General features: G+C 43.4%; 1 protein-coding gene across 1 annotated transcript in view; it reads left to right on the top strand.

The window, feature by feature from the left end:
- Positions 1-14592, top strand: part of FOXO1 (forkhead box O1) — a 150404-nt gene that overhangs the window by 122544 nt on the left and 13268 nt on the right. The window contains exon 2 of the mRNA XM_029602765.1: positions 9854-11208. Coding sequence (XP_029458625.1) covers positions 9854-11194 — 1341 coding nt within the window. The 3' untranslated portion in view covers positions 11195-11208. The remainder of the gene's footprint in view (positions 1-9853; positions 11209-14592) is intronic.

The following is a 14592-nucleotide window of genomic DNA, read 5'->3' as shown; positions in this document are numbered from 1 at the left end:
TTAGGAAGGAATATTCAGTGAAATGCTGTGTAGATGACTTACTGGTTGGCAGCTTAAAATGAATGCCTCCAAAGCTTGCCAACCACATGTATACATACTGCTGCCAAGTTCCATTGCTAAAACTATGCTTTCATTGGGTCAGGTTTTTATCTGGCAGAGATTTGCAGACACAACATCATTAATATTGAGGCATATTTTCAGACAATTTACCTCCTCAGTACTTTTTTCCAAGTTAGCAAATTATAACTTCTTTAATGTCCTGATGGCCTTGTGAAAAACAGGAATTTATGTAACAAGTCCTGCAGACTATTCTTTTCCTGTTAGGAAATTTTTTTTTTGTTAATTGTTGGCAAAGTTAAGATACAGCTTTTTTACTCCATATGACCTCAGTTGTCCTCAATACAATAATCCTGTTATTTTTGATGACTATATGGTAGCTATGAAGTTAGTGGTCTTTGTGCATAGTGTGTGGTTAATTTGTTTATATAATAACTAGTGGATAACTATCAGCAAGGGAATATTTTCAAAATACAATAGAACAAAAATGAACTGAAACAGGCAAGTTTGTGTTGTGTATCCTGAAATCATAGAGGTAGATCTTAAATAAGTATGCGCGCGTGTACTTTTGTTTGCGCAACCGGTGCGAACAAAAGTACGCCGGATTTTATAAGATACGGGGTCGGCGTGCGCAAGGCTGCGCAAAATTGGCAGCCTGTGGCACGGAGCCACGCAGCCTGCCTCGGAGGGAACTTTCCTTCCGTGCCCCTCCCCTACCTTTGTTGTGCAAGTTACGCCTGCTTGAAGCAGGCGTAACTTGCGCGCGCCGCCTCGGCATCTCCCGGCATAGGCCGCAGTGCTGGGGGACTCGGGACCGCCCCCTGACCTGCCCCCCCCGGACACGCCCCCTCCCGCCCCTTTTACGAAGCCCCAGGACTTGCGCGCGTCCCGGGGTTTTGCGCGCGCCAGCGGCCTATGCAAAATAGGCGTGCTGGCGTGCAGGGCTTTTAAAATCTAGCCCATAATGTAGCATGTGCTTGCGGTCTGTATTCACTAGCTTGCCTATTTATTTTATTCTTTTCACAACAGACAACTTCGGTATCTCTTTGAAATACAGCAAATTTCTTAGAGGACAAGCAGGATGGTATTCCTCACACATGGGGTGACATCATCAGGATGGAGCCAATCACGGAATACTTTTGTCAAAGTTTCTAGAACTTTGGCACCTACTGGGCATGCCCAGCATGGCACTAACCCTGCATCCAGCAGGGGTCTCTCTTCAGTCTCTTTTTTCCACACAGCTATAGCCACGCGGAGTTTTGGAGCTCTTCACAGTTCCTGACAGGAATTTTCTCCTCAGGAAATTTACTTCAAAACTTGCAAAAGTTTATACCCCCTAGGGGTTTCCCTTCTCTGCCGTCGATTGCCGAGTCATAGGGTAAGTTTGACCCTCATCTGGTCTGTGTATTATGTCTCGGGCCATCGCACGACGTGGAGACATGTACCAATTGTGCCCAAATGACCCCGAAGGGCTGTCGGGCACGGCTTGAGAAAATGGCACTTTTATTTCAGCATCCATCTCCACAGGCGCCATCAACTCCATCCCCGGTGAAGCATCGGCGTCACTCTGAGGCCAAAGAGTCCCGATCAGTGTCTCAATCTTTGGCGTCCCCTTCATCGATGCCGGAGTTGGGTAACATGGAGCACCGGGAGAAGCACAGACACAAACATTGGAGACCGGTGCCTTCGACTTCCACAACACCGGTGGCATCGAGCGAGCCACCGAAGAAGAGCATAAATTGCCCTCAAAGCCAGATGCACCGAGACATCCCTCGCCTTTGGTGGGTGCAACTACCAAGACTCCACAGGGACCGGTGGACCCTCTGGTATTGCCCGCCATGCCTCCCACTCTGGACCTGGGGCTCACCACCCCAGCGCTCCGAGAGGAATTGCACTGGATGTTGCAAGAGGCAGTGGTCCAGGCTGTCCAAGGCCTCCAGAGACCACAGACGCCAGCTTCGGTGCCTGTGCCGGAACAGACACCTATGCTGCTTCCTCTCCTGGATAAGCTTGATTTGCTTATCGGTGCCCTACTGGGGGCACCGAGAAAATCACCAATCCCCATGGCTCCATCGATGCCCATCCCACTTTCATCGGGAGAAGAGGACACGTCGAGGCCGGAGCCCGTTCCGGGGTCTTCGGGAGTGCCCACACAGAGGACACCAGTGAAGTCCCCCGATGCCATCAGTGCCATTGTGCCCGGTACCGATACCGGACCTAGATTTATCAATGCCAAGGCCAGGTCCATCGATGCCGGCACCGATACCTTCGATGCCAAGACCTCCGGCCGGAGGAGTTCCAGGTTTTCCAATAAGACCACCAATGGATGCAGGGGATCAACCTTATGATCCATGGACAGATGATTCATCTGAATCCCAGGACTCAACTGAGGTCCCGTCGGAGCAGTCACCTCCAGAGGAAAGGTGCAAGTCTCAGTCAGAAGACCTCTCCTTTATTAGCTTTATCAAGGAGATGGCGGAGACTATTCCCTTCAACTGCAGACAGAGGAGGATTCCAGGCATAAAATGCTGGAAGTACTTCAGTTCCTAGATCCTCCAAAGGAAATCATGTCCATCCCAGTCCATGAGATTCTACAGGATTTGATGCTGCGAAACCAGGAGCATCCTTGAACGGTTTCTCCAGTGAACCGTAAGATGGTCGCAATCTACCTAGTCCAGCCTTCCCTGGGCTTCCAAAAGACACAATTGGCACATCAGTCGGTGGTGGTGGAGTCCACCCAGAAGAGGGCCAAGCGTCCAAAGTCCCATTCCTCGGCACCGCCTGGGAAGGAGCAGAAGTTTCTTGATGCTTTAGGCTGCAGGGTGTTTCACGGGGCTATGCTCATCTCGTGTATTGCGTCATATCAGCTATATATGACACAGTACAACCGAAACCTGTTTAAACTACAGGACTTTGAGTCCCTCCCAGAGCTGCTTCAAGAACAGTTGAACTCCATCATTAAAAAAGGCTTCAACGCTGGAAAACATGAGGTCAGATCGGCGTATGATGTGTTCGATATGGCCTCCCGATTATTTATTTATTTATTTATTATTTTTATATACCGACATTCGATCTCAATTGAGATATCACACCGGTTTACATTCAGGTACTGTAGGTATTTTTCTATCCCCAGAGGGCTTACAATCTAAGTTTTTGTACCTGAGGCAATGGAGGGTAAAGTGACTTGCCCAAGGTCTCTGGAGGCCTTGGACAGCCTGGAACACTGCCTCTTGCAATATCCGGTGCAATTCCTCTCGGAGCGCTGGGGTGGTGAGCCCCAGGTCCAGAGTGGGAGGCATGGCGGGCGCCACCCCGCGGAGTTGGGTACGCTTGCGATTTATTATTTTATTTTTCGCACGCTCTCTTTGCTATACATAAGACTAAAGGGAGACCCCTGCTGGATGCAGGGTTAGTGCCATTCTGGGCATGCCCAGCAGGTGCCAGTCAAAGTTCTAGAAACTTTGACAAAAGTATTCCGTGATTGGCTCCATCCTGATGATGTCACCCCATATGTGAGGACTAATATCCTGCTGTCCTGTGAGAATACCCGATACAGGTAAGCAACTCTGCTTTCCCAAATCTATCCTGGGATACCCACAACCAGTCAGATTTTTAGGATTTCCACAATGAATATGAATGAGATAAAATGCAAGTTTATATCATGCATATTCATTGTGGATATCCTGAAAACATGACTGATTGAAGGTTCTCTAGGACAGATTTGGGAGCCACTAATCTAGAAGCTTTGAGAATACCTCACTGGCTCCTCCATTTCTTCTTTTCCATGGACCCTGCTGATCACAGTTCATCTCTTTCTCCCACATAGCTGCGGCAGTGAAACGTTTGGAGCTGCAGAACTGTTTTTCCACTGGGCTCCATGGATTGTTTTTATCCTCTAGTCTTCATCTGCTTTTAAGTTGTGTGTTTTGTGTTTTTTTTCTCAGCTTCATAGTACATTAGCTATGGTGCTCCAGGATGATTCCAGTTGGGTTTCCCTTTTTCATCTTTGATGCCTCAGAGGGCCTGTTGCTAACTGTCCCCCAGTGCAGCTGGGCCAGTCTTTTTTGCCCTATGGTAGATGGGGACATTGCCTGAGAAGAGACCACATCTTGGCCTGCTTCTCATGTTGGGCCATTATGCATATGAGAGCCATTCCAGGCAGGAACTCTTGGATGCTGTAAGAGACTTAGCCTGTCTGATGGGCATCGGTGCATAGATTCCCCTGCAACCTGTGTGCAAAAGCAGGTTGGCGAAAATGCTAAGAGAAGATGTATTTTGGCCTCTGCCATGAATCCCCTGAGGTTTTCCCACAGGAAGGAGGACTTATCCTCACCACATTCCTGGGACTTGCACTAGTCTCCAAGGATACAGATGACTCATTCACCTCTGGAGCCCAGGAAGACATGGCATCTTCTCTTGCTTCCAATTCTGTGCTGTCATTGGCAGTTTTTTAGGACTAGCCAGAGAGAAAGCCAAAGGAGGGCGCTGAGCATAATTGGCAGTTGCTGATTCTCAGCATTTAGTACCGAGGCTCTTTTGGGAATCGACATTGGGTACTGAGACACTGATGGAGTTGGCATTGGAGAACCAAATACATTGGTGGGTGTTCAGGCTGAGCTTTGTGGGCAATTCTGTACCTCCCTGGGGTGGTGCCTACTAGCTAGGTAAGATCCAATCCACTCCGTCTTGCTGCCTGGTCATGGTGACTATGGATCTAAAGACTCTCTTGTAAGAACGATGCCCCTCTGAATCATCTCCTTTACAGGAAGGGTGAAAGATCCTCCAGAAGATTTTCTCTGGTGACCTTATGAAGAGAATGCTGGCAGCCATTCTTTTGAGCTGCAGAAAGAGCATTAAATACCCATTTATTCACTTTAGCATACTAAAACTAAGGGGTCCACATTGTTGTTTATATGTTACTTGTATATCATTGTTTTATTCTGTTTTTATATGTGTACACATTTATGTAAATGTGTAAACTGCTTTAAACTATAAGGAATGTGCGGTCTAGAAATTTAAATAAATAAATATAAAGATTCCAGTACTAACTCATGGATCCTTCCTGTTATATTGTGGTTCTCTTAATGAGGTGGTGGATACAGTTATGTCCAGGCTCCAGGATTCAAAAAGCAGCAGCCACTGCATCTGTCTATAGTGGTTGAGTCCACCTTCAAGAAACCCAAGGGTATAAGTTCCCCAGGCTTTCTGAGAAGGATGCTCTATTAAGGGGCCATGTCCTATGATGGCATAGTCTATCAGTCCCTTCAGATGTTCAGTACATTCTAGACCTGACACAATCCAAGGGGTTATCAAAGCAGCTGTCTCAAAACACCATGGCAAAGGTCACTAGGAGATGAGGTGCTGGAGTGAGGATATCACATGGTCTGTATGACCATTGGTATTTTAAATACCAGGTACTGGAGATACCTTTTTTGATATTAGGTTTGAGAAAGTGATGGCTGAGAAGTCTATCGTGTGCCCTCTCCAATGCTGCTCCAGCCCCACTATCCACAGTTTGGGGCTCATGAGTGGGATACAGTAATGGAAGCAAATGCTTTCTGTTGCTCCCTCTATCCCATCAGCAACAGGCTCCTTGCTCTCATCAGAGGACACACAGAGCTATAGCTTAGCCCAGCCATATTCTGATAGAGGGTTTTGACTGGATTGGGGAACATTGCCCAGTTTCCATTGTCTGTGTTGTAGACACTCCTGGTTGAGGAGAGGCTGAGGCTTAAGTAAACCATTGCCCAAAGTATTATCAGACACTTGGGTTTTCAGCCCACTGAGGATCACATTGGCAGCCTCTTGATATCAGGAAATGTTGCATTTTTCTCTTGGAGGCCCATGGAGTCCAATCCCATTCATCAGAGGTAGGACAGGATTCTGCTCCAAGTATTTTCCTGATCCCCCCCCCCCCCCCCCCCAAGAGTTGGAGGGACTCGATTCCATCCTAAATGTGCCTTGTGTAGGGTAAGCTTAATAGGGTGGTTCTTAACATCTTGTTTCTTTCTAGGAGACTAGGTAGACTGTGCTCCCTAGACATAAGAAACTACATTTTTGGAGAGATTTTTCCAGCTTTGAGTCCACGTCTAATATTGCACTCTGCCTTTTGGCCTTGTATCAGCATCTGGCATCTTACCAAATATGTTGCATGTATACTTGTGCAAATTGATGGTGCAAGTCTTCCTCACCTGGACCACTAAAGAACACAGCTCAAGGAGATGCCACAGAATAAATGAACAAAGCCATCCGGTTGTTGGTATTGCCAGAGTTATTTTCCTAAATCCAACCTGAGGCTGCTGTTTCAATAGGATTTATAGAAACTTTGCTAGATATGGCTCAGGCAAAAGCAATACTCTTGCATAGAGAATTAACATAATGATATATGCTGCGGAGAAGATAAGATTGAGTCATCTGATGTCTGCATGGGACATATCTTATCAGCCTTATGGAACTGACTGTACACCATCCCCTTATGGTGCATCTTCAATTGAAGAGTCCAATAGGCCCTAAGATGTCAATGGACTCCAGCCACTCAGCATATCTTGGATAGCATCTGTATCGCCCAGCCATGAGGGACCCTCTGTTCTGGTGACTTTCATCCCAGATTCTTTTGGTAGCAATTGTTGTAGCTATGAATGAATAAATAGATGTAGTGACATCACATAAGACTTGATTTACATCTGTCGTTTTGGACCTCCCTCCTAAACATATGCACTTAGTGAATAATACCAGATATTTAGGTTTTGTCAGATATCAAGTGAGGTTTATTTCTAAACTATTTAGGATTGACAAAAAACATAATTGGTAAGCCAAAAAAAGAAGAAATTTAGGGTGCACAGGTGGTAGAGCTGCCATAGATACTTAATGAATGTCCTCTGGTGCAGAGGATATTCATTGAGTGGTGCACCCCCACTCACTGGAGCTTAATTGCTCATACAATTTTGTGGGTGGTTTTTTTTCTCTTCTTGGAAACCTCTATTGCAAATATAATTACTTCTGCTCAGAGTAGAAGTTTCTCTCTGCGTTTACAGAGATAATACCGCTGTCTTCACCGGAGGTCATGACACTCGTTCATTTAAGTGGCTTGCCAGCCCTTTCTGCTCTACATGCATATCTGTTTATCATGTGTGCCTTGTGCTTGCAGGTTGTCACCTATGAAACTTATAAATACACCGTACACCACACAACAGTTAACCCCTGCACTGTCATTTATAGCATCATACCTTACCACATTTATTTATTTATTTATTTATTTATTTACTTACTTACTTACTTACTTACTTACTTTTATATACCGGTGTTCGATTTTACATATCACATTGGTTTACATTTAAACAAAATTTGCAGGAACTTATGCGTTACCTTTCTCAAATACATTAAACATTTAAATATGGGGATTGTTAACAAGGGATATAAAAGAACATGGGGAATGGCTAACACTACGGGATGCACTACGGGATGCACAAAGGGGAGTGCCCCTTCAGCGCGCGACGCCTGGTGTTCTGGCGCCGTTATCGTCCGTCACAGTCCTCAGTGACATCAGAGGGGGCGGGTCTCCCAATCAAGGATCACACACCGCCCCTCCCCTCTCAGTTCCAGATGGATTCTTTCACCTTTTTTTCTTTCTTTCTGTCTTTCTCATCACTGTTAGTTATTTCAGGGAGCCCGCTGGTGATGGTGTGTGGCATCCCTGTGCGTAGGCACCCGGTGTTCTGGCGCCGTTTAACGTCCGTCACAGTCCTCAGTGACATCACAGGGGGGGTGGGTCTCCCAATCAAGGATCACACACCGCCCCTCCCCTCTCAGTTCCAGATGGATTCTTTCACCTTTTTTCTTTCTTTCTGTCTTTCTCATCACTGTTAGTTATTTCAGGGAGCCCGCTGGTGATGGTGTGTGGCATCCCTGTGCGCAGGCACCCAGTGTTCTGGCGCCGTTTAATGTCCGTCACAGTCCTCAGTGACATCAGAGGGGGCGGGTCTCCCAATCAAGGATCACACATGTTACAACACTTCAACATAGGGGTAGGGGCAATGGATAACAGAGCCTCATTGTGCAAATTTGTAGTGTGTTTGACAATCTACACTGCACAACTGCGCACAAAGCATTCCCAGTAGTCCTGTAATACTGAGGGCAGTCTTCCTAGATGTACCTCTGTCATGATCCACCATTCACAATGGGAAAGTGATATATGATAAGCACTGTATTTCTTGCTTTGCCTGCTTTGTACAGAGATACCTAACATCATTCATGTACCTAAAAATACTATATGCCAAGGAAATAACATATATGGATGACCACCACCACTTATTCTACCCCAAAAAAGGTAGAAGTGTTTTAGCTATGCAAATTAAGAATGTTTAAATGATTCTGAGATGCTGAACTAGTACTGGAAATATAAAAAGGAGGCAAGAGTTGCTGCTCCAGCTAGTGCCACCACTGCGACAGTTGCCCAACAACCCCGCCTTGGACCTTCCAGACAAATATTAGGATCATGAACATTACTATTGTAGGACCACCTGCTGGTTTCCATGTCTTATCGTTCAACACCGTGGGGTGAATTTTAAAAGCCTGACGTGTGCCAAAGCTGGGAGATGTAGAAGTTGGAGAGGCGCATGCCAAGTGAATTTTGAAAGGCACCGGTATGCACACAAGTTAAAAGCTCTGAAAAAGGATGGGGCATGGAATGGGCAGGGTGGGAGTGTGTCGGGGGAAGGCAGAGAGGCATGCACTGGGGTCACCTGCCATGAAACTTTACTACTGCTAAGGATGGCTGTAAGTACAAAAAAAAAAATCTAGGCTAGTCCAGCAGGGTTTTAAGGGTTGAGGCTAATGGGGGAAAGGGACGCTAATAAATTAGGGGCATTTGGAGGTGCTATCCCTGAACTGGAAACAAACTGGGAAAACAGGGTATGGCGTCAGTGTGGCCATTATAAAGAGAAAAATGTTCTTGGTCAGGTTACCTAGGATATTGCCAATGCTATTTATTCATGAGTATGGTAGCTGTCATTCAATGAAACAGAATAAACATTGCTGAGATTGGGGAAAATATTTTTGGTATATGCTAAACTGGTATGCCAGATATTCATGCTTTCTAGTTTGAAATCTTTTTTTTTTTTTTGGGGGGGGGGGGGCTGGTACTATAAAAATGCCTTTTCTGTATGTTTGCTGCATTTCCCCTATTTTGTCCTAGGGAATAGGCATGAGTAGGTGTTGAGAGGTTGTAGATATGTGGAGTAGGCTTGCGGTTGAAGTGTGGACAAACATTTTTGGCTTCTTGCCCTTAGTTTGGACTGATGTCAGTTGTTGAACATGCACTATGCACTATTGCCTTTTCTGCAGTGGACTGTCAGATTATTTTGCATGTCCAGAAAGATTTAATGAAGCTTACATATGTTAATGAGGTCGATTTTAATTTTGCTGCTTGAAACCTGGATGACCCGAAATGTCTTATACATTCATTATCAGCCTGTTTGGTTTCCCAAAGAAATGTTCAAACTCAGAATAGCATTTTCACAATTTTTCTGACTCTTTTTCAAGTAGCTATTTACCAGTCACTTTTCCAGCCTCTTGATGAATGATTCAGGTCCTTAGACTGTGATGCAGCCTGGTATATCAGCAATTCAGCTCTGTTGTAACTTCTAAACCACCTTTCTTAAATCATCACTTCTTTTAGCATTAAAACATTTGTTTCATAATGTAAACATTATGCAGTAATTTGTTTTTGTGCATTGATACACTATTCTAAATGTTTGAAACTAAGGAAAATAAGTTTATGTTTTGTTTTGTTTTGTAGAATTCAATTCGTCATAACTTATCCCTGCATAGCAAGTTTATCAGAGTCCAAAATGAAGGAACTGGGAAAAGCTCTTGGTGGATGTTGAACCCTGAGGGGGGGAAAAGTGGCAAGTCTCCTCGAAGAAGAGCTGCATCAATGGACAATAACAATAGTAGCAAGTTTGCCAAGAGTAGGGGCAGAGCTGCCAAGAAAAAAGCAGCCCTTCAAGCAAGTCAAGAGGGTAATGGTGACAGCCCTGGATCACAGTTCTCAAAGTGGCCCGGAAGCCCCAGCTCTCACAGTAATGATGATTTTGATGCATGGAGCACATTTCGACCTAGAACTAGCTCTAACGCTAGTACAATTAGTGGAAGGCTTTCCCCAATCATGCCAGAGCAAGATGATTTGGGGGATGGGGATGTACATTCCCTAGTGTACCCTTCATCAGCATCAAAAATGGCATCTACTTTGCCTAGCCTGTCTGAGATGAGTAATTCTGAAAATATGGAAAATCTTTTGGATAATCTCAACCTTTTGTCGCCTAACACATCACTAACCGTATCAACTCAATCATCACCTGTCTCAATGATGCAGAAGACGGCAGGTTTTTCTTCATATACATCACCAAACACAAGTATGGGTTCACCAAATTCAGATTACAGGAAATTTACTTATGGTCAAGCCAGTCTGAACTCTTTGCCCCAGATATCTATGCAAACCCTTCAAGATAATAAATCAAGTTATGGAACTATTACCCAATTTAACTGTCCAGCAGGACTCCTCAAAGAACTGCTTACCTCTGATTCTCCACCAAACAATGATATTCTTGCATCAGTAGATGCTGCTGTTTCCCAGCCTAGTAGTAGAGTGCTGGGTCAAAATGTGCTTATGGTAACAAATTCAGTCATGTCATCTTATGGGAGCCAACCATCTCACAATAAAATTAGCCCTAATGTTCACCCACACCAAGCACATGTTCAGCAAACATCTGCAGTTAATGGTCATGCCTTGTCTCATACAGTGAGCACTATGGCACACAGTTCAGGTTTAAATCGCTTGTCTTCAGTTAAAACTTCATTACAGATGCCTATGATTCAGCCCATTCAGATGAGTACCATGAACCCATACTCTGCTCTAAACAGCTGTAATGGTTATGGAAGAATGGGATCTCTTCATCAGGAGAAACTTCCCAGTGACTTAGATGACATGTTAATTGAATGCTTGGATTGTGACATGGAATCAATTATTCGTAATGACCTTATGGATGGAGAAACAGATTTTAACTTTGATAGTGTGTTGCCTAACCAAAGTTTTCCTCACAGTGTAAAGACAACCACGCACAGCTGGGTATCAGGCTAGACTTTGTTGAACAGGTAAGTTGCTTTAATTGGGAAAATTAGCTTTCTGAAAACACATTAAAGAAAACTATAAAATCAAGATGCCATGTCTTTAGTAATACATGTTAAATGTAGATATGACCAAAATGATTCTAAACTGTCTGTGGCTCACAAGATTTTGCATGGGCAAATTTTATGGGCTTGTGTTCACAGGTTGTGATGATAAATCTATAGATATTTGTGAAAGTGCCCAATTATGACTTGCATCCAGATTATAAATGGATTATTTTCAGCCCATTTGTAATTGCGTTTTCAGTGTTTCTAGGAATGAGCAATTTTTATTGGAAGGACTTCCCAGATCAATCTTGGTGATCCCACTGCCAGCCAGGTTTTCAGGATATCCACAATGAATGTACATGAGATAAATTTTCTTATATTGGGGGCCCAATATATGTACATTTTTCATACATGTTCACCATGGATTTCCTGAAAAAGCAACTTACTGTGTGGTCATCAGGACGGGTTTAGTGAAGTTACCGCTTTAAAGGTAAACTATTTCATTAGGTAGTTGGTTTCTTAGTATTCATTTGCCATTCACGAGAGCATTTTTAAAATTTAAATATAATTGTATAGTGTATGGTAATCTTTCTCATTTGTAATATATATTTTGAGAATTAACATAAACCTACACAGGTTTTTTTTAATGTAAAATTGATTTACTACATTGAGTTTTCATTGTAATCTTGCTGCATCATTTGTTTATAGCACTTAGTTTGCTATAAGTATGGTCTTAAAGTAGGAGTTCATTGTATTAATATAGTGCTGCTTGATAACTAGTGAAAATGAAAACCTTAAAGTAACAATATATCACTGTTAATTAAATGTAAAGTGAATTATTTTTCAGGTTGTAATTTTCTTTAATCTATACTGTGTTGGATATGAGGCCACCTACTGGCTTGGCAGACCAGTGCCAGTCTTCTTAGGAAATGTTCCAGTGGTATCAACTTCCACCAAAAACCCTTCTGCTCTTTCACCAGTTTTCACATTGACTGGATAGAGAAGCAGATCTCTATTCTGCATATTGATGAACTGAGGCCTGTCCAAAGAGCTACTTTATGATTCTGATGGAGACTGCGTTGGAGCTTGAAATAGGTTGTGGGACTATGGTCCTAGACAGATACAGATTTCAGTAGGCAACTGTCCAAGGGTGCTATGGTGAAATGGGTACCTTCTCCTTCATCCTTGTAGCATTTTCTGCCAAGTGTCACTATGCTTAAGTAGTTACATCCTATCAAAACTTTCCCCCTTAAAGGTATAGGGGTTCACAGGCCAATGGCATTTGGAACACTTGTGGGCCTTTTGGATATAGGAGGTGGCACTCTTTTTATATTTATTTATTTGATTTATATGCCACCTTTCAGACATTTCAAGGGAACATCTTCAAAGGGGAACCAGCTCCCACCTCCTTGGATGAGAGCTCCACCCATGTGACCTCATCCATTTCAAGGGAACAACTTCAAAGGGGAACCAGCTCCCACCTCCTTGGATGAGAGCTCCACCCATGTGACCTCATCCATTTTTATACTCTGAATTACTCAAACATGGGAATGTATGGAAGTGTTGAAGGGTTGTGGGCTGAGGCTCTGTCCTTTAAATAGCAGGTAGCATCTAGATGGGTGATTTTAGTTCACTCTCCTGTGGAACAGGACCATCTGAGAAGCAGGAAAGAGTGTGTATTCAGTACCAAGATATCTTGTAATAACCAGCAATTAACTTTAAGACATTTCTTCTCTCATAAAGAAGAAATCAGAATACCCATCTGCTATAGAGAGAGTGGCAGGCATACATGAATGAGACCTCGGATTGGGAGATGATACTGAGAGATTTCAGACCCCTGTATTATGGACTTGATTCAATGGCTATTTTAATGTAAACCATAGTCTTTTTTTCAAAAAGCTCCAACTCCAAATGCTGTTTCCTCCATAGGAAAGAGAAGGTGGGGTAAACCATCTTCCCCAGAGTCCTCATAAGCTTGAACGCCATCTAGAGAACATCTCCAGTGCCCTTAAGGAAGTTACCTGCCAACGCAGAGGAGCCCAGGAAGCTTGGTTATTCATTGAATCATAGATGGGATTGTTAACAAACTGGTGGCATCATTCTTGATGTTAAAGGCAAAGGAACCCCAGAAGGGAGGATTTAAAAAGATGTCTTCCTATCAACTTATAAAAAGATGATTATCGAAAAGCATTGATCTCTCCTTGACTGCAAAGAAACCATTCTAAGCTGATTAGGGAAAAATAGACCTGTAGGGCTTGGCCCCCAAGGTGGCTAGTGCTATATCCAAGCTGTTGATGAATACAGCTATTTTATAGAGGGAGTTGCATCCCTGAAGGAAAGCATGAACAAATATATGGAAACAATTCTAAAAAGCATTTACGAGCTTAATGGAGCCATATTACAGGTTGCAGTGTCCTCAGTATGTATATATCCAAAGCTGTTATAAAATGGGCTTAGCTGCTGGAAAGAGGGAACCTTAAAGCAAGGAAGGATGGGCACAAGTCAAGGTCTCCTTTGGCTCTACTAATACTGGCAGTCACGTTCATAGAGGAGACAATCTGATTTTGTAGCAGTGTCAGATAACCTGATGCTAAGAGGGGTCTGTGACTAATTCACTGGTTAGTTTACTTTTCGTATAAGATGAATTTGATGGTGTTATTTGAAGTCATATATTTATGTGGCTCACAACTAGATAAGACAGAAAAAGATCTGACTAAGCAGAAAAATTGACACAAGTTAGATGGCCTCAGATGTCCATTCACTATAGATACTTTGACAAACTTCAGAAACGGTTTTAAATCGAAACGGTTTCTCCCAGCTTTTTAACGTTGTCCTTTCAGAATTAAAGGAAGCAGAGAATTCACTGTTCTGAGAATCAGGATAACTAGTCACACGTGAGGGATGTCAACCGACAGCACCGCTGTAGAATATCTCCTAAAGCATACTGGAAAGCTTGAGAAAACTATTCTGAGCATATGTGGATTTTCCATGCAGATGTTGCCTTGCAGAGCACTTTTGGACTGTTTTTGTTTGGGTGCTTTCTCCCATTGTGTTCTATTGCAGAATTCTGTTTTCATGATTTGGGTCTCCTCTGTCATTCTAATGTTCTCTTCTGAAGTAAGATAGGCAGATTATTAGATCTCTATCAGTTTTTATTTTCTTCAGTACAGCTGCTTGGCTTATTTTTTTTTTCCCTTGGTGTAGCATAGTTTGGTAGCCTTCACCAACTTTTCACATATGAATTTTGTCTTTATCTTATTTTGTTAATTTTTCTTAACATGGTTGAGAAATCGTCACTTCATTTTGTCCCCATTTCAAGTATAAGATGTCTATGATTATAAGTTATGCATGTACTACCTGAGG

This window comes from Rhinatrema bivittatum, chromosome 5 (assembly GCF_901001135.1).
Source record: "Rhinatrema bivittatum chromosome 5, aRhiBiv1.1, whole genome shotgun sequence".
NCBI classification, from domain to species: Eukaryota; Metazoa; Chordata; class Amphibia; order Gymnophiona; family Rhinatrematidae; genus Rhinatrema; species Rhinatrema bivittatum.
The sequence above is the reverse complement of the archived record's forward strand: the minus strand, read 5'-3'. Positions and strand labels throughout refer to the sequence as shown.